Raw genomic sequence first — 26,704 nt, forward strand, 5'->3', positions numbered from 1 at the left:
TGCTAGAGACGAGAGTGGTTAAAGGGTGCTTCCATTTCATTGTCTCGTAGGGCTGATTGAACGAGTACGTTTGGGCTCAGTCACACTGCATTCCACACATTTTTCTGTAGCCTGAACAAAAATTCAAAACAAAAGGAGCTAGAAGACACAGCTGCTAAGCTGGTGTTACAGGACAGACAAGTCTTTTAGCTCTTATTAAACCCATGGAGAGCACATGTACAGTCATACAGTGTGCCAATCAAAGCTTCAACGCCAATGCCTCAGCTGGCAACGCTGGATGTGAGGGACCTGAATGGTTACAGGAAGGGGGAAAGAGAAGGACGAAAAGGAGGGGATGATGGTGAGGCAAAGAATGGTGGGGTTAATGAGCAGAAGTGGTCCTGGAAGAAGTAAGTATGTATGTGTTTGTGGATTAGATTGTTTTTGATAATGAATATAAGCACTACTGTGACTACAGTATATATACTTTAGCATTTATGGCTCCTGAATGAGGAACAATCTGTGATCTTCCGGATTTAAACCAAAACACAGTTCTTTCAATTTTATCTTCACTGAGTGCTTACTCCTGATCTTTGGAACACTGACTAAGGCACATACATTTTCATATATTCATTAAAATCTAGGGGCAGGTTTTTTGGAACTAGGAGGACACCCACAAAATAAGAACAAATATAATTCCAGTAGCTTGTGATTGGTCCAAAGCCCCTAAGGCTTGGAGATGGCTCCTTTTTTTGTTACTACTCTGTCGTTAAACAGTTAAACTGTTATAAGTAGAGAATCTTTAACGTTGATATTATTTTTTCAATAGTTTGCAGTTGGTGCATCGTACTAGATGGATTCAATATCTGGCTCTTGTAGCATCCTTGTGGTCAGTGATTCAGAAAGAGATACAGATTCTCCAGATTGGAGGCTGGCTGATGCTGGTTTGGATGCTGTGGAAGGGCCTCTGTGTTTCTCTATTAAAGTTCCTTTACCAATGTGGTATGCAATATAAGCAGGTAGGTTAATGTCCCATACATACACACAGCTTTTCTCAAGATGATATGTTCTAATAGTTATTATTTTTATTGTTAAACAACTTTTTTAGAAGAAGAAATTCTCAGAGAACAGTGAGACTGTCAGGAAAAGCACTGTCCAACCTAATCAGGCGTGGTATGAAATATTATTTATTTAATTGTTGCTACTCTAATTAGGACACTCCTATATGTGTGTCAACCAGAGAAAACCCTTCATATTGTAATTTTTTCTTGTTTTTACTGCCTCTAAGATTTTTCTGTATTTCTGCATAAATGTAACTGGAAATGTGATGCATATTGACTTGGTTATTCATCATATGTTTTGCTTGATGATCCACATTAAACACTCACATTACTTAATCCTTAGATGTTACTCTGGGCTTCTTTGTGGCTTCTCATAATATAATTTGCCACACCATTGGAGTAATTGCTGAATTCCTATTCTTTGGGAAAGTAACAGTGATGCAGATTTTTACAAATTTGTATATCAGCTGCCTCACAGTGACAGGAGACACCAAAGTCTTTAAAAATTGTTTTGTAAACTTTTCCAAGCCATGTAAGAGTCAACTCTTTTTCTAAAGTAATTTATTAATTAATTCTTCTCAATCCATGACACAGTTCTTAAAACCTGTCCTTAAAACTTGGGAGAGTTTGCTCTACTCATGCCTGAATGCCAGCTCCTTGATTAATACACCTGATTTTTCATAACTGTAAAAGTAATTATATTTAGCATATTTATTTGAGTTGGATTTTCTTTATCTGGTCTTTGGTTCACATTTCATTTAATATTCATGATTATCAACCTAGATATCTCTAGAAATACAGAGAAATGTAAATTATTCACAAAATTGTTTCTCTACATTTGTAACCAAATTTTCATTCATAAAAACTTTACAGACATATTTTTAAGACTTATTTATTTAGAATGGGAAAATGAAGTGAAAGTTAGTCATGGCATTTATACAAGAACCTCACTATTGGTTCTTTACTCCTCTGCTGTGAAACTGGCAGGGACATAATAATTCGATAAATGTGTTAGGCAGCTGCTTTGTTGGCTACATTAAAAACCTTTTCACTTAGTCATTCAAAACATTTTTTTACTTTGTCAACATTTATCTATTTAGAGAGTATAATGATGCATATTGACTATCACCATATTTCTGTAACAAGTGGCTATCCAAAAGCAGACTATTGGCTATCAAGCTTTAAGAAATCTTAGAAATCTTTAGAAATCTAAACTGACTGTTTGTAACAACACATTTGACCCAACGCATTGTTGGTAGAATTTTATTTATTTATTTATTTTTACACATTACCTAAAAATTATTTATGTCTTCATAATGTATAACTGACAAAGTACAAATTACAATCTACATAATGTGTATGAGCAACTTATAATTAACTTTATGTTCTGCTTTAAAGGCAATGCAGGATCAACTTAAAACTCCAACCCCCTTCTTACACTTCTACATTTAGTTCTTATATTACTAACTGGCAAAATGGAATTATGAAATAACCAATCATAATGAGCCAACCTATTGTTTATTCTGAATCTGTCCATTCAGGTTGCTGTAACTTAATTTCTCATTCTCACCTCTTTTACATTCCCCTGCACTCTCTTCAGGGGCAAGGCCAGACTTCCAGAAACAAAATTAGTAATCACCAGGAAGTCCATTTCAAGTTCTTAAAGTTCCCTTCCTTTTTGTATTACAAGGCTACAGGCACTCCTCATACCACAGGGTGTGGTTTGCCTTTAAAAATATCCTTTTGGTCTGTAGTATAATGTATTTTTTTCTTCCTTATCTACAGTTACATCAATCAGCAAGATGCAGGTCATATGCTATTAATGGCGAGGGCTTTACTGGATGGCTTGGTGGTCTCCCTTCTCCAGGAACAAGTGTCAGATCCAAGGGTTTCCCAGATACAAGGCCTTCTCTCCAAACTGGAGGTCAGTGGGATATCTAGCTGTATTATACATTTTGGTAAAGTTCTCACTGTCATGGTTTTTATGGGCAAAATGGAGTGGAGTAATGCTGTTGCTGTCAAATCCATATCCATATTTTCAGTAGCTGCTTGTGACCATAGATTTTGGTGAGTCAGGTGAGGGATGACAATAAATAAATGACATAGTTTCAAGCAAAGTTTGATTACTCTGTAATAGGATGTTAGAGGCCTAGTCTAACACACAGTTTAGCTGCTTGTTTTGAGCAGTATTAAATATGCTATTGTTCAACTGTTCAAGTTATATCATTAAACTGGTGGTTTAAACAAGGTTCTAGCAAAAACTTCCAGGCCAACAACATCTTAAGAAATACAGAAACCAGAAAGACCAGAAACTAGCTCTAAAAACTCTGGCTGGTGTCAAGGGAAAATAATTTTTCTCATCTTTCTCACACCCTCCTTTTTTTTGCCAATACTAGTGGATTACAAATGATCTTGATCACTAAGTGTAATTAACGTGGGTCAGCTCAATGTTACTATGACAGAGGTTGTTGTACTTCCCATTCTGGCCACTAGGTGTAATAAGAACTCTTTTTATGCTATGCTCTGTACGGGCAAATCGGTTTCTTTCACTTCTAGTGGCAAACTATGTTTTTTATAGATCTTACTTTGAAAGAAGCCCTACAGCATTGAGACATTCTATACAATTGCCTGCTTCCAACCTTTTGGCCATCTAGTGTATCTGTCTATAAGTAAGGCATAACTTAAGGGAGACAGATCATGGCATAAATAATAATAATAAATTAACGATTAAACAAAAATTGCAAACCCTCAGAAGTAAAGATGGACAGAGACTCGCTAATCTGTGGAATTTTGCATCTACAAATTATTGAACAATTTCAGAATAATGTTTCTCATCTACACTACATCAAAATATGAAAATTCTGAGAATAACTGTGCACAAGGGGCATTTAAAAAAATCAATATTGTATGCCAGTGCATTAAAACCAGACTTGATTCTGTAATGGAAATGACTGCATGGACTCAGAAACGCCTCTAGAAAGCAGTGTTCATGAACACAGTTCACCTTGTCATCCACAAATACAGGTTAAAGCTATATCATGCAAAAATGAAGCCATATGTGAACTTGATTCAGAAACACTGCTGCCTTCTATATATTATATAGATATATAAACATAACTTGGTGATATGTATATATCCATATAACGTATTACCAAGTCACCATCTTTACTTATCTGACTGAAAAAACTGTATGACTCAAGGAAGTGCTTTTTTTCAGGTGAGCTCTAATCTGCATGCACCTTTTTTAGGCAGTGTCTCAAGTATTAACAGGGGCAGTAAACAATAGTGTCCCTACTGAAGAGCAACTGCGGCAGACCGATAATGAGGAGGACAAAGTGATTAAGAATAAAGTAGAAGACAGAGTGAAATATATTTGCACTTACCTGCAGGAGAGGTAAAGCTTATGCCAACAAACTGCATTTGTATTCTTTTTTTATTACCTGTATATTCTTAAAAATAGACTTAGAATAACAATGCAAATTGTATAGCTTCCTTTACTTATTTAGTCATTGGCAGATAGTAAAGTATGAGCATACTTCAGAGAGTAAACCCATACTTTCTTACTTTATTACTCTCTTTCCTATCCTTTTCTCCTTTGCTTAGAGTGAGCGCTCTGCATTTTCTCCTTCAGACCCAGGATCAGTATGGGTTATGCATAGCTAATGTTCAGCAGGAGTTGCAGGAGTACTGGGAGCTACTAGAGGATTTGCACACTAAAGTAACTCTGCAGCCAGAAAAGTGCCAGGGTCCAGAGGATCCTCACACTGTCCTCACTGACACTGAGGTAGAATTATAAATGAATGTAATCTAAAGAACAAGTAAATTTGCTTGTCAATAAATTTCTCTATTGTATGTTTGCATATCTGTCCTTAAGGGTTTATACACAAAGCTGGGCCTGTTTCAGAGTAGGATTCATGAATGTCAGATGCTCCTGAGCACAAGCACACATCTACTCGAGGTGAAAAATGTCCTTATATATGTACAAGTGTTAAAAAAATTATTCTCTTCTTCGCTTTATTTTATACTCACACAAACTATCATCCATTTGTTAACTTATTTTTTTTCTGATTTCTAAAACCTTTTCAACAGGAGTTGGAAAATAGGTTACAGGCTCTGGCTCAGACTATGGGCCTAACGCAGAAGTCTGCTTGGACGAAAGATCTTTTGCAGTGTAACACTCAACAGGTACACTACCCTCTAAATCTAATGTTGAGCAATTTCAGATGCCATATTAGTTTGGCCTTTGCATCACATATGTATTGACTATAGATATCAAAGGATTTATATAGAACATTTTGACCCCACCCTCTGAATGTGTGCTTAACTATGTTAATGTGTGATGTTAGCATTGGCCTTTTTTTCAGTTCTGTGCTAGATGTAAAAAAATGCAAGTCAGTGGGTGTCAGTGTTATTTATATTTGTTTATAGTTATAACACATTGTCACTGTCATCAGTAAAACTGTTAAATGCTTAAATGTGTTTCTGCTATGAATTATTGAAGAATTGAAGTAAGCACACAATTCATTAGTAGTAGTTAAGCAGTCTACCAGACTAGCTATTGTTATGCATGCTGCCTACATTTTCATTTAGCTTTTTTTTGTGTTTTTGTGCATCAGAACACAAAAAGAGGATTTAATTGAAAGATGTACAGTATATCTACTACAGTAGATACAAAAGGTTTCAAATATTTGGAATGAATGGGGTCAATTAGTGTATTATTAATATAATTAGTATAATTTATATAATAGTATAATTAATGTAATTAGTGTTGAAAAGTAAAAATAAAACCGCTAACAAATTCTTGAGAAAACAACTTTTGTTATCGCAAGAATAAAGTTGCTCATGATGGTTCTTCTAAGAAAAACAGACATTTCTCTAAATTGTATGCCGGTCTACACTAGAGAATTGATTTAATTTAAATTGATTTAACTTCATTTAGATTATTTTCCTTTACATTAAGCTCTTGGCAGCCTTGAACAGATTTTAAAATCAGCCCTAAAATGCCACCGGGTTTTACAGACTCAACCTTGTTCCAAAACTAGCACAGGATGGTGTAAACATGGCAAACGTACCAGTGTTGTATTTTCCTGTGACGCACACTGCAAGAGGGCAGGGTCAATTAGCATATGAGGAAATGAAACATAAGATTTATCTTACATTCTGTTTATAACACCCTACTTAATAACATGGTAAAAACCTTATCTGATTACCAAAAATATGTCTTTCTTTAAATTCAGGTTATTTTTCTAGTCAGGTTGTTTAGTGAGCCATGTTGTATTGGATGGATCTCACCTGAGTGTTACAACTTTACATGCTGCCAAGATGGTCTGGCTGTTGCTACAGTTGGTACTGCAAACTGCTCATAACGGGTTGCAATGTTTAGTGGACTTGAAGTAATATGAGAACTTAAGAGGGTGTCAGAATATTTTCATGTTCCTCTGTGGGTGTCTAAATTTTGCAAGCAGTATTGGGCCTGTGTGCAGTGCTTGCTTATCCACTGGGACAGCTGAGCCTGCCAGGAATTCAACAAATATTATTCTTTATAAAATCCGTATTCACAACACGTTTTGAGTGACTAATAATGAAAATGTCCCTATTTGGCAGTAATAAACAAATGTTCAAAAGAATTGTTCTCATTTCCATAGGTTGTGTAATCTGGAGGCAGTGCACTCACTGCCCCACTTACTTTTTATAAATTTAGATATTTATTATAGTTTCAGTATTAGTAGTAGTTTTGTCCAGTGGCAATGCCCAGCGTTCTCATCCACTCATCCATGCGACTCCTGGGTGGCACACATGTAGTTTCTCAACTAGAATGCCAAGGGTTGGCGCTCAAGTTTATTGATTCAGGCATCACAATACAACAGCCTCACATTACACATACACTAAATTAACTGCAGCAAGCCATTTTTTCTTTGCTAATTATAATATTAAGGTGGCTACCTGGTTAGCCTTAAACTTAGTATTTTTGGGGGGTCAATTTAAGTTGTGATTTTGATTGCTAATTAGAAATCAAATGCAGATGCTTTCCTATACTCCTATACTAGTGACGTAATCATAATTTGCAAATAACATTTTGCAGTGTTTTATTTTACCTGTAACCACTGGTGGATCCCTTTATGTGTGCTTAAGATATTAAGAAAGTCTGATGGAAAGTAATTAGAAGTTCCTCCCAAATCATCATAAAGATTTGTTCCCTATTGTCATGGACATTTTTCAAGATTAATCAAGATAATGGTTTCCACATCATACATTAAAGCATCAAAATAATATATTGGCTCAGCATTGTTTCTGACTCTTTGTAAAAGCTAATAATCAGTAATTAGAACAAACTTTCTCCTACAATCAATACTGATGGATTTTGCTTCAAAATCTAAACCCAGAATCTCACCCCTTAATTTAAATATAGATTTTTACTCCTTTGTGATGGACATTTTTTACCATTAGCTAAGATTGTTTGAAATAAGTCTATCCACAACATACTGTACAGTGAATTATCACGATACACCAACATTTACTTGCTTCCTTGAAATACACTTGTGTTTGGAATGAAACAAACATAATAGTGGATTTGCCATGAAAAGTGCATAATTCATATTGGAGTGGCTCAAAAACTCTAATGCCTGCTTGAAAATGCATATGTGAACATGTCTAATTCATTAACGACAGCATTCAGTGCAAATAATAGACAAAATATTTCAAAGTAACATGTTCGCTTAGTTTTATATATATATTTTTTCTTTGGCAGTTTAAAAAAGTCTTCAAGGATTTCACATCCCTGGCACAACAGACTCAAACCTTTGAGATGCATCTGCAAGACCTAAGTGTGTCACAAGAGAAAAACAGCATTAAATCATCTGATGTGGAACACATGCAGAGCTGCTTATCACATCCCTCATCACTTCCTGTGTACAGTATTGCTCTGCCGAATGAAGATACCTCCTTGGAGCATGATCCAAGACCCCTACACACACCCAGCTCAAAATTCTCAATGATAAACTTGCTTTGCGGGGTGAGACGACGGAGGTGAACTTTGACCTGAAATGAGTGAATAATATTGTGTAATGTATATCAAAATGTTCTAAATGACTTTGAATGTAAAAATGCTTTATTTATGAGTTGTGAAAGTACATGCTTGCTGCTCAATAATTAATTAAAGTACAAGATTTCCAGATATTCTCCATTATTTTATCTATAGGTTAATGTATCAAATGTTCGAGTTGATACAGTCACTAAACTTGTATCTTCACCTTCTGCTTCACCAGTAAAAAAAAAGAAAAGAAAATGTTTAAATATTTAAAACACTAGATTAAGAAATCTGCTTGTCAACTTCTTGAGTCACAAAAAACATTTACCTTTTAGAAAAAAGTGCAATATACCGCCAAAGGTTTCTGGATACTTGAAAAAGATGGTGGACACCTGGTGGACACCAACATTCTTCCCCAAAATGTTGGTGCAAAGTTTCAAAGACCGAAGTATCTGAAAGTTATTTGTAAGCTGTGGTATTACAATTTGTCTGCACTCAAACTAAGGGGCCCAAACATGTTCCAGCATGACGATTCACCAGCACAAATCTGGGTCTGCGAAGGCATGGGTTTGTAAAAGCTTGGGTGGAACAATTCAAGTGATTTTTATAAAACCCTGACCACTGGCTGCATCCAAGGCCTTCTGGCATGACATCACTGTCTGACCTTAATGCCCAGAGTGTAAAGCCTTCCCAGAAAAGTGGAGGTTATTATAACAACGTAGGAGAATTCCTAACAACAACAAAAAAAATACTGCAAAATTTACAAGCATAACAAACAACTCCACCTCAGTGTGGCCAGTAAAAAAAATATTGTGATTGGTTTTGTGTTATTTCCATTTCACTAATGGACATGGAGGACTCAGACATAGCACAAGTATAGCAGCAATAAGTTGCACTTAACATTGTATCATAAGAATATTTTAGTTCCCTTTCAGGAAGTCAAGTTGCGTCAACAACGCTTTGGGACGCTTTTTTTTTTGCTTCCACATTGTCCACGCTCTGAATCACTGTATAATCAGTCTAATGGAAAGGCACAACGTCACCAGGCGGGGTGATGTCATGGAGAGGAAGCTATAAAAAGCACATGCACCTCTTTGTGCACCTCGGTATACCCTGCCACATATAGTGCATTAACCCTGCCACATATAGTACCTTCCGCCTTCCACCTGGAAACCTAGGGGACTTAGGGGGCTCACCGCCTCTCACAAGGCCTCTGAAGTAGAGCCAGGGAGTTTGCCCCTCTGCTCTAAAAACACCAGAGATCAGTCTCTAAAAGCTGATTCCCTTAAGAGACTATCTAGCAGCCTGAAATTCCTGCTGGACGTGCCTCAATGGGTCCTGCGGACTGTAGACAAAGGTTTTATTACCCAGTTCAGTTATTCGCCCTGGTTTCGATGGGGTATGCCCACCAAGCAGGCTCTGATCATGGAAGGAGATGTAAAAGCTCTCTTGAGGAAGGAGGCCACCTACGCCCGCCCTGCCCCGGCAACCTCAGGAAAATGCCGTGTAAACCCTGCCACATATGGTGCTTCAGGGCACACCGAGTGCCCCCCTTCGCCTTCGGCCTGGAACCCTAGTGGACTTAGGGGGCTCGCCACTGGAGCAGGACTAATGCAGTCGCTTACTGTAAAGCAGGTTTGAGAACTGCTGGGTCTGATGGCAGCCGTGTCCGTCATGTTATCACTCGGCATACTGCATAAGATTCCTCCAGTGGGGGCTTAGGAACAGAGGGTTCTCCCTGAGTAGTAACCACTCCACATAATTAGGGTCAAGCGGTTAGCCTTATGGGCCTATATACTGTATATATATATATATATATATATATATATATATATATATATATATATATATATATATATATATATATAAAAAATAAGTATTTGAACATCCTGCTATTTTGCAAGTTGTCCCACTTAGAAATCATGGAGGGGTCTGAAATTGTCCTCGTAGGTGCATGTCCACTGTGAGAGACATAATCTAAAAAAAAAAAACCAGAAATCACAATATATGATTTTTAAACTATTTATTTGTATGATACAGCTGCAAATAAGTATTTGAAACCTGTCTATCAGCTAGAATTCTGACCCTCAAAGACCTGTTAGTCTGCCTTTAAAATGTCCACCTCCACTACATTTATTATCCTAAATTAGATGCACCTGTTTGAGGTTGTTAGCTGCATAACGACACCTGTCCACCCCATACAATCAGTAAGAATCCAACTACTAACATGGCCAAGACCAAAGAGCTGTCCAAAGACACTAGAGACAAAATTGTACGCCTCCACAAGGCTGGAAAGGGCTACGGGGAAATTGCCAAGCAGCTTGGTGAAAAAAGGTCCACTGTTGGAGCAATCATTAGAAAATGGAAGAAGCTAAACATGACTGTCAATCTCCCTCGGACTGGGGCTCCATGCAAGATCTCACCTCGTGGGGTCTCAATGATCCTAAGGAAGGTGAGAAATCAGCCCAGAACTACACGGGAGGAGCTGGTCAATGACCTGAAAAGAGCTGGGACCACCGTTTCCAAGGTTACTGTTGGTAATACACTAAGACGTCATATGGTCTGAAATCATGCATGGCACGGAAGGTTCCCCTGCTTAAACCAGCACATGTCCAGACACGTCTTAAGTTTGCCAATGACCATTTGGATGATCCAGAGGAGTCATGGGAGAAAGTCATGTGGTCAGATGAGACCAAAATAGAACTTTTGGGTCATAATTCCACTAAACGTGTTTGGAGGAAGAAGAATGATGAGTACCATCCCAAGAGCACCAGGAGTGGGCCAAAATCCCTCCTGCAGTGTGTGCAAACCTGGTGAAAAACTACAGGAAACGTTTGACCTCTGTAATTGCAAACGAAGGCTACTGTACCAAATATTAACATTGACTTTCTCAGGTGTTCAAATACTTATTTGCAGCTGTATCATACAAATAAATAGTTAAAAAATCATACATTGTGATTTATTTTTTTTTTAGATTATGTCTCTCACAGTGGACATGCACCTACGATGACAATTTCAGACCCCTCCATGATTTTTAAGTGGGAGAACTTGCAAAATAGCAGGGTGTTCAAATACTTATTTTCCTCACTGTATATATATTAATAACCCGGGTCCTTTAAAGTCCCGTGTTGGGAGTTTCATGTCATCATGTAGCGATAACGACAGATGCGTTTCTTACAGGATGGGGGGCGGCCATGTGTGGCTGATTCATTCTGTCTTTGGAAGGGACTCAAAAGAGACCTGAGCCCTCGGGTCCTCACTTTTTTCCGCTCAGCCTCTGGAGGGCTGGACACCATGGTGCAGGCGTGGCCAAGGCTACTCCTGTACACCCTTTCCCCTGTCGCTGCTCCCAAGAGTTCTGGAGACAATTTGCTGGGACGGAGTTCATCTCCTCTTGGTGGCCCCATGGTGGCCGGGCAGACCGTGGTTTGTGACCTGGTAGCCCTCCTTGAGTGCCCCTCTCAGGCAGGGGGCACCTTATCCTCCCCCCCACCCAGAGCTTTTGGCTATGCCCCCTAGGTGCTCCTACTTAACTGCCTTGTCGGTTTAGTACTGGAATCTCTTCAAGAACAGTTTGCCAAAGGTTTGTCTCCTTCCACTCTTAAGGTTGACATGTCCGCCGTTGAGGCCTTCGGTGTGACCTAGAGTGCCTGTGTGGGATTTAGTCACTGGATTTAGGCTGGCTCACCTATATAGTGGTCAACACATCTAGACCAATTTAATATTTCTTTCTTTCCAGAGTTGCATTCATTCTTTTTTCCTGGGATCTTGTGTTGAGGATAGAAGAATTTAACCATTCTTCTTTAGTACAACCCAATTTTAATTTGTAAATATAAATCCTTTACTCCATAAATCTTTTTTGTCCTCCTAGAATATCCATGTGCCAATGCCTTTATTTTCTCCTCAGGGAAGGAAAAAAATCTATTTATGAACTGGTCATTCATTCAGGTGACATAATGTTATTGCCCTCAGAGGTTCATCCAGTAAGTTCTATGTATGAAGGGTGTTGTCACTTTTTTGTCGCAATTCCTTTTTTATACTGAAACACCCATCTCTTCAGACAACTTGACTTTTTCTAATTGCTCAACAGACAGAAAAACAGATCTTTAGCACACTGAAGTATCTTGTTTTCAGCCTTATACTTATTACATTCTTATTTCACTATTAAACAAGCTGTGACTTTGACTGTCCATCTTTTGACTTCAGACCTCCAATTACAATTTCTCTAACCCCATTTGACAGTGCTATCCTTCAATTTTTAGATGATGTGTTGACCATCTCTTAACCCAATTGCAGGGATTCCAGCAATTTCCTTTATATAAATAAATAAATAAATAAATAAATAAATAAATAAATAAATTAATAAATTAATTAATTAATTGTCCCTTTTTAAACACAATAAAATGTTTCCATGGGATATGTCTCCTGATGTGCTTGTTTAAATGAGAAGCTATGCACTGTGTCGGTTAAGGTTAAATTTATTTTTGCTAGATCAAACATATTAATCACCACAATATTAGCCAATCAGTCTCCCAAATGATTTGCTTTTTTTTTAAATCCAAACAGTGACCTTTTTTGGCTAGGCAGTGTATATATGCAGATACACAACAGTGCCCCAGTTGGCTCAGTGCCTTAGTGATTGTCCACTTGCACCTGTTTGTCTCTATCATGCTGGTCTTTAATTAAAAAGTGTGGGCTTAGTCCCATGCCCAGGGGGCTTCTCATAGGATTAGAATGTGTGCTTTACACACAGATTCACACAAATGCCTAAATTTATTTGTGTGTTAAGAGAGAGAGAGAAAAAGAGAGAGTTGGGATAATTTCTAGATGTTAATTAAAAAAGAAAATAAATATTTCTATGAAATTAAAGGAATCAGTTTCCAAGGTAAAAAAATAAACTTAAAAAAAAAAAAAAAAAGTGTTGTGTTTTTATGTTGCAAAAAGAAAATAATTGCTAGAGAATAAATACAAAAATTATTCCCACCTGGGGATTTAAAGGAGTTAAAAAAAAACATTCAGATTTGAATAAACATAAATGTTGCCAGATATCATTCTTTAGGGTCATTGCTGGCTGTTGTATTATTTATTATTATTATTATTATTATTATTATTATTATTATTATTATTATTTTTTATTTTTTATTTTTTTTTACATGTGCCGATGTTCACAATCTTATTAAAATGTATTTTTATTAATCTTCGAAATAGCTAAGATGAAACTTTGTAGCTGCAAACATATGTTTTATTTTATTATTATTTTTTTTTTATCTCTAGTTGTGCCACTCTTTCCTCAGGTAGGCACTGTGGCATTTTCTGCAGCCCCCCACCATGAGAGCAGGTTGATTCCATCTCTCTGCCCTGGAGACCTGGCACAGGCACCACAGAAGGAATTTTCCACAGTTACGCTTGTCCAGGACATACACACAACCACCTTTGTCCAAGCCAGAGCTTACCACACCTCCATCCTGTCCAAAATGTTCTCAGCAGACATTTTTTTCCATCTTTCCTTCCTACTCACAATCTCTTTCATTCACTTTCCTCCCTCTTGCTCCTAGTTTATTTCTGTTCCCTTTCTTTATGTTGTCTATCTTTAAACACATCCTTTAGCTGTTTCTATCACTTTACCTGTCTGTACAGCACAGTGTTTGCATAGTTATGAATTTCATCTCTAAATGAAATTAAAAAATTAAAATGCTTTAATTAAAATCAATTAAGTGTTTTGTGTATAGTAATATTGCTCAAAGCAGCTTTACAGAAATATACAAATTTTGGGTATAGGATTTAAATTCATACATTCATCCCTATTGAGCAAGCCAAAGGAAAAACTCTTTAAGACAACATGATGAAGAAACCTTGAGAGGAATCATTCTCAAAGTGTACCCATCCTCATCTGGCACTGAATAGTACAATTGTAAATAATTTCTCTTTGGTAACTGTATACTGTTTATTCCTAAAGTGCACAGAAATATATATATATATTTGATTGTGTGCAAATAAGAAATGAGAAATGAGTGATGTTAACAATGGCACCCTCAGGTGGTCTGGAGGAGACCTCGTTTGGAATTTTTTTGGGTAATTAAAAAAAAATCTTATTTGCGCATTTTGTAAACGTATGAATTAAAATTTAATACTTTTCTTTTCTTTTTTTTTCAATGGTCAATGGTTTTTAATTCATGAAATCACATTTTATTCCTTGTCTACATTAAGCACATTAGAAAATGACTTGGAACAAATGAAGACCATCCATCATGGTCGATGGAGGTAATCCATTCTTTGAAACCTTTGAGCTTAATGTCACCTAAATAATATATATTAAATTTATTAAAATTTTTACTTTTTCGTTGTTCTGCTATACACAATCATTGGCACCTTAAATTACAGTTTTTGGTGAATCCTCCTTGGTTAGACTAGCAGCACTGAATCACTCACTGTGATGCTGAAGAGGGGTGGCATCTGAGGAAGAGAAGTGTCAATGGTCTTTTTTTTTTTTTACATGTTTATTGTTACCCACCCGATTTACAAGTAACTAACATTCATTGTATTTAGCAATTAGGGGCATCAGAGATGTAATGTACCATTTATATCTGTTTAAATAGTGCTCATGAAAAGTGTACACATTTGTGTTTAGGCTCTTTTGCTAATAGGCTCATCCTTTATAATAATAGCTCTTTAATTTTTTTATTGTATATATTAGCTAGCTGCATTGTTTAGTTTGCATTCAGCAGAAATGCAGTGCAAAAGAGATTTAGATTTTGTTCCAATCTAAAAATCTTTTATGTACAGCTGTACTCACTTTTAGAGTGGGATTGACTTTTAGCCTGGGAATGTCATCTTTCTAGCCTACACACTCACTTGGGATGTCCACAATGACAAATTCACTCTACGGAGTAGGGTGAATATGAATTCTCAGAGTCTGCAAAATAGCAAACATCTTTTTTTTTTTTTTTTTAGATGGCAGCATATCAGTTTTGACACTAACAAATCATTAATAAATATCTCAGTAACTGTCAAGCCTCAAGCAATAAGCTTCTTGTGATTTAAAAAAGTAATTAGAGTATGAACTGTGACTCTATTTTCTTTATGGGAAATGGGAATTTATATTATTTGCACTAGGATGATCTTACCACAGTCATTGCTGTATTATGCAATAACACACTGTGTGTGGCACACATACAAACATTGGAAAAAGAATGCACACTTCTTCTTTTTCTTCTTCTTCTTCTTCTTTTTCTTCTTCTTCTTCTTCTTCTTTTCTTCTTCTTCTTCTTCTTCTTCTTCTCCTTCTTTTTCTTCTTCTTCTATTAACAGGGCCAAACTAATCTGGTTTTGATCTAAGGCAAAATCAAATGTATTAAATAGTATTTCTTTAATAGCTTGCTTTCTGTTGTCATTTGTCATACACATTTAAACATATATAGATAGTCAAAGCTTATTTCTGGCTATAAAATCTGCTGTCTGTTCATCTGTTATTTGTTGGAAAGCCTTGTTATTGTGATATTTAAAAATGTAGTGTATGATTGTATGGACATAAGATGTCTATTTATTAACATGTGTCTGCATGTCTTTTGCCTATAATACTGCACATGCACTAAAAACATTTGACATTCTATTCTACACTTTGATCAAAAATAAGCACACAAAATCCTTTCAGAAAACATAAAAAAAGAAAGCTGACGTACTGTAAAGACATTAAATTAAATTTGTGGAAAGAAATATCACTGCCAAGTGGCATAGAAGACATTACATAGTGTGTGTGTGTGTGTGTGTGAGTGTGTGTGTGAGAGAGAGAGAGAGAGAGAGAGAGAGAGAGAGAGAGAGAGAGAGAGAGAGAGAGAGAGAGAGAGAGAGAGAGAGAGAGAGAGAGAGAGAGAGAGAGAGAGAGAGAGAGAGAGAGAGAGAGAGAGAGAGAGAGAGAGAGAGAGAGAGAATGTGTGTTTGAATAGAGAGATATTCATTTTGTCTTTAGTGTTTTCTTTCTTATTTCTGCTTAGGGAAATCCCAGCATGCTCAGCCATTTTTGGGAGGAAAGACTTCATGGCAACACTATAAGGTCAGGGGGCATGAGGAAAGATTATTTGCTAATGCAGTCTGTGCCTGGTGTGCCACTGTCTATGTGTAATGGCAGTAGTACTAAGAGTTTCAGTTAGAGCCCATTTGCATGAGGTTTATAAAATGCAATGTCCAGAATCCAGTAGTCTGAATCAATAAGCAAACCATGGTCAAATAGAAGGATGTCCAAAGAGACAGAACCAAAAGCAGAATACAATGAACAGTCAGAATCCTAGACAGAGGACACTACACATATATACCCAGCAATCACACAATCCAAGGGGAAACAACAAAGAACAGGAAACAACCAAACCAGAAAACACAAAGAAAATGCAGGAATCATTTAAGCCCTCAGATGGTTCAAGCCCTGGACTAGATAGGTACATTATGCTAATGAAGCAATTTACATTTTACAATCTTAGATCAATTATCAAATAAAAACTTTTCCAGAATTGCTGGAAAATTCCTAATGAAAAAAATTCCTTTTCAAAGTATTGCTTAAATACGATTGTACACGGTACCCATATTCTTGAGGTAAAAATTTACACAAGAGCTGCCAATAACACTGACAATTAATTAGTTGACTGTAAATTCTTAAACAGGCAGTGACACCCCAAACGTGCTCTGCAGGCCTGAGAAAGAAGTCCATTAACTACCGATTTACTGTCAGCATAAGCCTGGGGCTTTGTGCACTGACAGAATCTGAATAGGCGTCACAATACACCCTCCTGCTCCTCCTTGTCTTCTTTCTCTCGTGGATAGATGAGTGTAAGGCTCTGGGCCCTGAAAGATTTTAAAAGAATGGGGACCCTGTGTCGGGGGTTTCACTGGCATGCGACAGGGTGACAGAATCTTTGTCTAGAGGCCAAGCTGTTTGTTTAGCCTTTAACTATTTGAACAAATTTGGGTAGGGTAACTTGTCTAAAGAATGTAAAATCCGAGGAATCCATTTTGTAATCTTTTTTTATTGTCTTTTATTGTTATAATGTGCTTACTGCATGCATATCCTCAAATTGTAATTAGAATTGGCTTTATGTTCAACCAAAAAAGTATACAGTATACAGGATAACATACCAATATTATTTCAAACTACTAAAGTACCTCACCTGTAATTTTTACTTTGCATGCTTACATTTAAATCAAAGCAAAACAGCCTATATGAGGTGTTAGTTAATTAATAATTCCAATACTATTTCATTGTCTTTTGGGGACCACTGCAGGCTTCAGGCTGGTGCTTTTTATATCACCTGGGGCTTATTTATAACATAGTAAGTTTGTATGCTAATATTATCAATCTTTCTATAATGTTAAGACAGTTAAGATTTAAAGCTTATTATTTTCAGGTATTATTATCATAATACCTGTAAAACTAGTAAGAGTACTTCTCTCTTGTCAGAATTGAATATTAAAAAATATGTATTCAGTGTTTAATGTATTTTAATGGCTAGATATATCATATCTTTTATTAATTTAGATACATCACAGAAATATTACTAAAAATATTTTGTCTGGAAGAGCCATACACTTAACACTAACAAAATCTTGTGTATTTAAATAAATGTTGGGATCTATAGTATCACTCACTTAGCCATTTTCAGTAACCACTTTATCCTGATTTGGGAATTGACAGTGCCAATGGTGCCTGACTGACAGTGCCAATGTCCAATGTCTAGTTTCCCTGTCCCCCTTGAAAAAAATTTTTGTTTCTTCCCTGATGTGTTCTGTCATTCAGTTTTGCACTTGATAATTACAAGCAATAACCATACCCTAACCTCTGGTCCTATATACCATCATTTTGAGCCAAACCACCTACTAGCACTTTTCCAGGTTTGCTTTGTCTTTTACATAAAAAAGAAAAAATCCTCTAAACAGAGTTATAGGCTGATTTATCTTAAGTTTGTAATTGAGCATACCAGTTTAGATTTATTCATTGATAGAGACTCAAAGCACTTTGGTACGTCGCTCTGAACAAGGGTGTCTGCTAAATGCCATAAATGTATATGTACTACAATTAAGCTAATATTATTTCTCAACTCCACTAGGCCTAGCCACTCTGGCAATGCAACAATGTAAAGCATCGCCCTACCTGGTCAAGTAGTAGATCATTTACTGATTGAAATAGCAGTCTTAAACAGTACTCTTATGAGACAATGTTTGCAATGTACAGGTATGCAGAAATAAACGTGCTGTTCAGTTACACCTTTACCTAGAAACATAGAAATAAATAGGCATTGACCTAGAACTTAAAAGCTGATTAGGGGTGATAAAGGAGAAGTTAACAAAAGTAATGTGAAGAATTTTACTTCTTCTAGATAAATAAGAGAGCTAAACTCTTTCTGGCACCATCACATTCTGGGACTATCAGTGCTTGATACAAAGGAGATTAAATTTGAAGGTACAATGCCAAGCAATTGCTGAGATATTGCAAAATGTAACCCTAGGTTCTTAATACTGAGCTTTATTCAGTATTTTTGATTACTTTAATACACTACATTTTGGCAATGAAAGACTGCACATTGTCAGCTACAGTTATAACAAATAGGCTGTGAATAGATTGGTGTTAGGTCCACAGTGTTCCAAGAAAACATTCCTACCACCTCTATCAGCCTGGACTATTGATACAAGGCTATGTCCATGCGTACATGTTTTTTTGGTACCAAACAGAAATCCATTCATCAGAGCAGGCTATGCTTTTCCAATCGACTGTCTAGGTAGTTTAGATGAGTCTGTGTCCACTTCTGGTATAAATGAAACTTGACATGGTCTTCTTCTATTGTAACCCTAGTGAATATAGCCTTTCTGTCAGCTCAAACCAATCTGGCCACAGTCTGGTGGTTCCACAAGGCCACTGCTCACTAAATGTTTTGTTGTTGTTGTTTTTATTGTACAATTCTGTTTAAAGATTCAGAGACTGGTGTGTTTGAAATTTCCAGGACATCAGCATGTATTGATATACACAAACCAGCCCATCTATCACTTGCAATCATGCTATAATGTATGTCACAATCACATTTTCCCCATTCAAATGGTTGACGATTGCATTCTTAAGTTTAAAGTTTAAAAGTGGTATCAGTACAAATAATTTTTTGTTAGAATTAAGTGAGAGCCTCCAGTAAGTATTTATAAGATATTTAGATGAAATCTGTGGTGTCAAAAGCTACACTTAAATACAGGAAAGCAAACAGAACCCTAATAAAATGCCTATAGTAGGATATTTACTGTTGTAACTAGTTCTGTCAATGAGTTATTTTGAGGAAAATTCATTTCTCTAACCTTGGAGATAAAAGCGGTCTGATACTGGCCTATAGAGTTCATGTATGATTTTAATCAAAGGTTTGAACAACTATTTTGAACGTGATTTTATGTAAATACACAATTTATACCCTGAATTTCTCTTTTTTTTAATAGCTGCTTTCTGACAGTATTTATAGTTTGATGCAATGTAGAAATAAAAATTCACTAAATTAAATATGATCTGAATATGAAGTGCTGCTCTGTCATATTTTTTAAATGAATTTAATTAATAAGGGGTAAAAAATTCATTCTGTATTAACTACACTAGAGGACAAGTGAAAATCAATTATTTTAATTTAGATTATTTTGAGCAGCAACATTGTGGCAATGTAAAACAGGATTAAATAGTTCCATGTCTAGATAAATATATATGAGTATGTCTACTCAGTGTGGAACATGTAGAAACAAACATTAAGCACAATCCCATTGGTATTTTCTTTGTGAAAATACTTTACAAGCATTTTCACACAGAATATTGAGTCATGTTAGAATGGTTATTTCTATAGGGATTTCTATGATTCTTAATTTGCAAGTTACAAGAGCAACCTGTGTGATATTTCTAGCTTTATGATTTCATCTGTAATAAGTTTTTGGCCTTTTGCTATTTTACTAATGACATGCAGCTGCGGTCCATAGTTTGGGGCTTGGCCAACTATGCAGCTGTGTCCAAGAATACCTAGTATTAAGCAGAAAAACTTTATGGTTGCATTTTCATGCATGCAAAAACTAAGGTTAGATGTGATTAGCCAGAAGTTTTTTTTTCTATTTCAGCTGACAGATATGAACATATACTAATGTCCGTGGTTGACACAACAGATAGTGTGTAAGTTAATATCTGGAACCTGGCACTGTAGTGTTATTTTACAACCACCCCCACCCCTCACATAAGCATTTACATCGCCAAACAATATCATACAGAACTCATTAGTAGTGCAAAAAACACTTTATAGCAGTGAGAATTTTCCAGCTATCCATGTGGGACCATTTGTAGCAACACAAGATTAGTCATACGTGAAGAAAGTTCCAAGCAGAAGTGTTATATTATGTTGTCTATTTATTTATTAAGTTTTCTCTTATCCTAATAAATTCCAATGTGTGATTGATACAAGACTCAGGAGACTTACACTGTAAAAAATAAACTGTTGAGAAAACATAAAAAAAACAATGTCCTGTGACAACACAATAAGTATATATTGAGCATAGAAATATATAAGACTGGCTATGCATAAGATTAGTTTTCAACTTAATCTTTGTACATTGTAAAATCAATAAGTAAAAGTGACTACAGCAATAAAATAGACAACACATAAAGAATGACAAACACAGGCCAAGAACAAGTAAATAAACTGAAAATGGTTAAGCTAGGTTTGTCTAGTCCTGCACTTTAAGGGCCACTGTGCTGCAGCGTTTAGCGTTTTTTTTAAATAAAATTTTATTTGTCACATACACGTACATTAAACACTATAACCAGGTAATCAAGGTCTTCATTATTACTAGATTTTCCAGGTAATCTGGAGCTGAACTCTGCAGGACACTGGCATACCCCTGTTTGAGCCTTTTGAAGTTTTTGATACATACTTCACATTTCTTGAATAGCTTGTTTGGTTCCTCTCGAAAAAAACAACGGCAAACCTTTAAGAGCAGCCGCCCTTCTGTGATTTACAATTTCTGTACCATTCTGTACAATTTCTTAAAAAACATACAAAAGAAACAAACAAACTTAACTTGCCCTTTCATCAATTCTTTTCAGTAGCTCATCCATGTCTTGGCCAAAAGCTCCTCTTCTGGATCTCTATAGTTACAGGAGCTTAAGTGCGCATGTCAATGGCTGCCATTAAAGCCTCCCAGAAGGTCTTCGTTGGTGATGCGGGAAAATTCCTCAAAGATCTGTTTATAACCAACAACTTAATTGTATTAACAATAATGAAACTTACTGTAAACAATATTTAGTACACATTACATGCTGTGATCAACACCTAATAAGAGAGAAAAAAACTTAATTACCTGTTTTTGAAAAAAACAGTGCAACGGTCCATGGTTTGCCTTTTTCAACCACTTGCACCTGCAGCTTCCTGTTTGATCCCTTATAACACTTTTCCTTTGCCTGGCTCCTTAATGTGGCGTTGTGAACTCGTAATTTGTACCGGCTACGCCAACTGCGGCGTTACCAACTAATAATTTGTACCGACTACGCCACCCGGGGGCTATTTCCAGGACTGCCCTTAACCTTAAAGCACACAGGTTCGTCACGACTGGGTCAGGTATCAGACCAGAGTTGAGTAAATAACAAAAATAACTATTTAAAATAATCAAATTTTATTCACTACATCAAATAGTAAAAACCGAGAAGAAGACAAACACTTCAGGGTGGGAGAAGGCCTGATGTCCTAAGCAGAGAGCACACAGGGTCCTAAGCAGAGAGAACACTCACACGTGCACACACGCACCACAGCACATTACACCTCACTGTAAACACTGCACTGCAATCAGGTAAGGAACCCACCACCACAAGATGCTAATCTGCTGCCACTGGCCACCCCACTCCTGAAGGCAAAAGAGAAGACAGAAAAGTAATTTAAAACAACTTAAAACAAGCATCGCATTACAACAGCCTGGCTTTGGACACAGTCAACAGCCCAAAAACTGCTCGTTACTTGATCCTCACAGAGGCACATGAACAGAGGAAAGGCACTTCACAAATACAAAAGAAATTAGAAAAATCACTACTCTTAATAAAACAAAAAGAACATTATACAACAAATTCATAAGCACCATGCCCCCGGTCCAGCTGATCCTGCAGGTAGTTAAATGCTGCAACAAGAAACATACAAGTTAGCATACAAGAGCAGCAAAATGTTAATCAGCTGGTGCCAAATGGAAGTAACACGGAGCTCCAGAGAACAGGAACGTAAATTAACAATGTCCAGCTGAACCCAGCAAAGCAGACAACGCAGAGCGAAGCGAGCAAAGCAGAGCATGGATGATGTAGCGTGGAGCAGCTGCAGTCGGAAAAAGCAGACAGTCAAGCCAACATCAAAGCGGTGTAAACGATGCACATAGCGCAGGAAAGCCACACAGCAAGCGAAAAGCCCACTATAGCAGCCCACTACAGCAGCCCACTGTAACGTCCCTTGCACATTGACCCGGACCTGTACGGCAACTCACGAGGCACGGATGCAGACGTTTATTAAGCACGTCTTCCTAAACACTTAGCGACTTCAGTCCACCCTTGCCACTATCCGCACGTAAACCCGGAAGTACGGCGGCTCGCTCGCGGACAAAGAGCAAACGCACCCACAACACAAACCGAAACGACTTTATAGGCAGGTAAATGAGCATAATCAGCCTCAGCTGACTAGATGACATCAGACCATTCTGCTACATTAAGGCTACTTGGAAATCAGTAAAGATGAAATGGATTGCATTTCTTGATTGTCAGGATATGCCTTTATCTAAAAAAACAGCCTGCATAGTTTTGCCAAGGATCGCAGAGATTTTCATGTCTCTAGCCACATCAATGCCAATTTTAGTTTTTTCGTATGCTTCATTTCTTCAGTGTAGCTTAAGCTTTACATCAAATGACAGAGTTGGTATGGGACAGGCTCTTTCACTGGACAGTTCTAAAATTTCAGATGGGATGCAGATTGCATTTCCCAAATCAGGGTCCTGGAATTGACTCGCTGGGCTTCAGTGAAGGAAATAACAACTCAGAGTAGTAAAGGCTGTAAGTCAAGCAGAAGCCAGTTTCAATTAATTAATTTAACCAATAAATAAATAAACAAGCAAATGTAGTACATACAGTGCAACCTCAGGGAGTAACAAAAAATCGCAAGGTTTTGACTCTCTCCTTTTGATGGTTCCTTTTTCAAACTGTACATGTACTGTACTGTACTGTAAACGCAACAAAAATTGTGAATTACTTGGTTTAAATGTTATATTTAATACTTTAAATAAATAATACAATAATAAAATTGTTTTTCAAACATTTTTATGCAATTTATTAGTACAAACTCTGTTTTGAAATGTTACTCCGAACTTTCAAACCACTCGCGGCTACTATCAGCTATTTATTTGCAAGTAAATCTTAGTCCGGTTCCAAATAAAAAGTCACAAACTATCAAAGTCGCGAGTGTCAAGTCCGCGAATATCAAGGTTCCAGCGTACCATTATAGGGCACGTTTGATGCTACAAATAGATCGTACGGACACTTTTTCTCCATAAATTTATGAAATCAATGGGTAATAGATACTTAAGTCAGCAGGATCAAAGACAACCATGTCAGCATAGTTGCTTTCAACAAGTTCATACCATCTTAAATGTTCTATATACCAGAAGAGTTTAGCGCTTTACGATATAAATAACACTTTAGCAGAACAGAGCAACATGCTTTCTTGAAGAACTCAGGCTGTCGTTTGCAGCGTACTGCAGAAGTTATTATGTTTTTAGCATACCGAGTTCCATGCAGAAAACCATCTTTGGACAACGACACAGTATGCAAATTTGTGAACTTAGTTTGTACAGCATGTCTCACTGTTGCATCCAACAATATGCTAACCACATCCACTTTTTTCAACATGCAAGTCTGTTTTAAAAGCCTTTGTGCATCCGAATGGTAGACAATAATTTGCCTGTGTTTCATAGAAAGGATAAGAAGCACATTTTTCATGTTTTGAACATTAAGCACAACCTTCTTAAAGAAAGAGTACTTAGACTCAAATCGCATGGTCCATAAAGTCACCAAAGTTCCAAAGTTCTAGCTCTGTGTAGTTCTTGATAAAGTGATGCTTTGGCTTTAATATAAATTCTCAAAAGTATAAGTAAGAAGAAAGCGGTGTTCAGCCAGGTAAAATGCCAAGTAACACAGAGTATCCCCAGAGAGACTGTTTGGCAAAACAATTTCAAACATTTCTTTTAGATCAATTATTATATACCATTAAGGCTCATGTTCTGCAATACAATCCCATATCATGACAGGAAGTAAATGTAGTAAAGTCAAACTTTCATGCCCATTTTCTCTAATTGATCTTTTACGCAAGGCATGTTTTTAGAATTAACTTTGCTTTGTTGACCTTGTCAGAATACTTGTAAGGAAACTTTTAATGGAATTATTTAATCCATCAAGAGTAATGAACTTTTTGAAATCAAATCTCTGAGGCAAAAATATTATTCCACAGGTATCACCCCTTTAAAGAAATCATCTACAATGTCTGCGGAAAATCTCAATGAACACTTACTTTTTATACCATTAACACTCAAGAGAGTATCACTTTGCTTTTGGTGGTCCACAAATAAATCCTACTGATCAAATGTTCTCCAAAGAAAGTCACTAGCTTTCACAGTTGCGATCGGATCACAAATTATTAAACAGAACTGACAGAACTTATCTATTTTAAAATGTACCTAGTACCCTGCAAGACTGTGTGCTTCAAGATTATCTGCATTACATACACAAAAGACAGTTGGCTTTATGTAATTGCCTAAAGCTTGTACAAACAAACCATCTTATTCCAGTGCTTTTAACTCTTTTATCAAAGGTTCCAGATTATTTAATTGTACACATTATCACATATTTCATATTATTATATTGTAGTGCTTTTATCTTTTGTTTATTTATTTTTGGTACTCTTACATTTTCTTTCTTAATGATGCTGGTCTCTGAGAGCTACCACACAAATTTAATGGTTTCACTACAATGACAATAAAATCTCTAAGTCAAAAATTTGTCATAACCAAATTTCTTAACATCAAAATTTTTTTTCTAAAACAGCTAACTGGATTGATGTTAAAGAAGATCCATATTTTGCAGGTACATTGAAGATTCCCCAGTTAACAGCAAATTTAGTGATTTTTCGAGAGGTGCCTAAAGGGTTGCAATTTTCAAACTATATAAAAGGCCAAACTTTAACCCAGCCATTATGGATGCACAAGCCAGTGCACTCTTAATGCCGGTCCCAAGCCTGGGTAAATGGGGAGGGTTGCGTTAGGAAGGGCATCCAGCGTAAAACATGTGCCAAATCAAATATGCGGATCACAATACCGGATCGGTCGAGGCCCGGGTTAACAACGACCACCACAGGTATCGTTAGCCAACAGGGTACCGGTGGAAATTGGGCTACTGTTGGCTGAAGGAGGAGGAGGAGGAGGAGAGGAGGAAGACGTTTACGGAGACGGCAGGGAAAGGAGCAGTGTAGGAGAGTGGAGGTTCGGGTTGGTACTTTAAATGTTGGTACTATGACTGGTAAAGGGAGAGAGGTAGCTGACATGATGGAGAGGAGAAAGGTAGATATGTTGTGTGTTCAGGAGACCAAGTGGAAAGGGAGTAAGGCCAGGAACATTGGAGGTGGGTTTAAACTGTTTTATCATGGTGTGGATGGAAAGAGAAATGGTGTAGGAGTGATTCTGAAGGAAGAGTACAGTAAGAGTGTAGTGGAGGTGAGGAGAGTTTCTGATAGGGTGATGATCGTGAAGGTGGACGTTAAAGGAATGATGATAAATGTCATCAGTGCTAATGCTCCACAAGTGGGCTGTGAGATTGAGGAGAAGGAAAGATTCTGGAGTAAGTTAGATGAAGTAGTAGATGGTGTACCTAGGAAAGAACGATTGGTGATTGGGGCAGACTTTAATGGGCATGTAGGTGAAGGGAACAGAGGTGATGAGGAGGTGATGGGTAGGTATGGTTTTAAGGAGAGGAATGTGGAAGGGCAAATGGCGGTAGATTTTGCTAAAAGGATGGAAATGGCAGTGGTGAACACTTATTTTAAGAAGAAGGAAGATCATAGGGTGACGTATAAGAGTGGAGGAAGGTGCACACAGGTGGACTATGTTCTATGCAGGAGATGCAACCTGAAGGAGATTGGAGACTGTAAGGTGTTGGCAGGGGACAGTGTAGCTAGACAGCATCGGATGGTGGTCTGTAGGATGGTTTTGGAGGCGAAGAAGAAGAGGAGGAGAGTGAGGACTGAAAGAAGAATAAGATGGTGGAAACTTAAGGAGGAAGAGTGTAGTGTGAGGTTCAGGGAAGAGGTCAGACAGAGGCTCGGTGGTGTTGAAGAGGTGTTGGATGATTGGGCAACTACTGCAGGAGTGATGAGGGAGGCAGCTAGAAAAGTACTTGGTGTAACATCTGGAAATAAAAAACAAGACAAGGAGACGTGGTGGTGGAATGAGGAAGTGCAGGAAAGCATAACGAGAAAGAGATTGGCAAAACAGAAGTGGGATAGACAGAGTGATGAGCAAAGTAAACAGGAGTACAAGGAGATGCGGCAGCAGGTAAAGAGGGATGTGGCGAAAGCCA

The 26,704-nt window shown here is 37.1% G+C and overlaps 1 protein-coding gene and 1 long non-coding RNA gene across 2 annotated transcripts; one reads left to right on the forward strand and one right to left on the reverse strand.

Moving 5' to 3' along the window:
- The first annotated feature begins 253 nt into the window (after positions 1 to 253).
- On the forward strand, positions 254 to 8,212 carry LOC310732313 (uncharacterized protein). Its single transcript, XM_083552697.1, has 9 exons — positions 254 to 389; positions 809 to 998; positions 1,088 to 1,152; positions 2,826 to 2,964; positions 4,289 to 4,434; positions 4,644 to 4,824; positions 4,915 to 4,998; positions 5,130 to 5,225; positions 7,789 to 8,212. The coding sequence occupies exons 1-9, from the start codon at positions 256 to 258 to the stop codon at positions 8,068 to 8,070; spliced, it is 1,317 nt and encodes a 438-aa protein (XP_083408823.1). The 5' UTR covers positions 254 to 255; the 3' UTR covers positions 8,071 to 8,212.
- Positions 8,213 to 20,444: 12,232 nt separating this feature from the next.
- Positions 20,445 to 23,132, reverse strand: LOC310732354. Its single transcript, XR_014535454.1, has 3 exons — positions 22,793 to 23,132; positions 21,415 to 21,521; positions 20,445 to 21,297 (listed from the first exon to the last, which is right to left on the reverse strand). It is a non-coding gene; the product is annotated as an uncharacterized lncRNA (long non-coding RNA).
- Positions 23,133 to 26,704: the final 3,572 nt, after the last annotated feature.

This window comes from Silurus aristotelis (assembly GCF_946808225.1).
Source record: "Silurus aristotelis genome assembly, chromosome: 10".
Lineage (NCBI taxonomy): Eukaryota > Metazoa > Chordata > Actinopteri > Siluriformes > Siluridae > Silurus > Silurus aristotelis.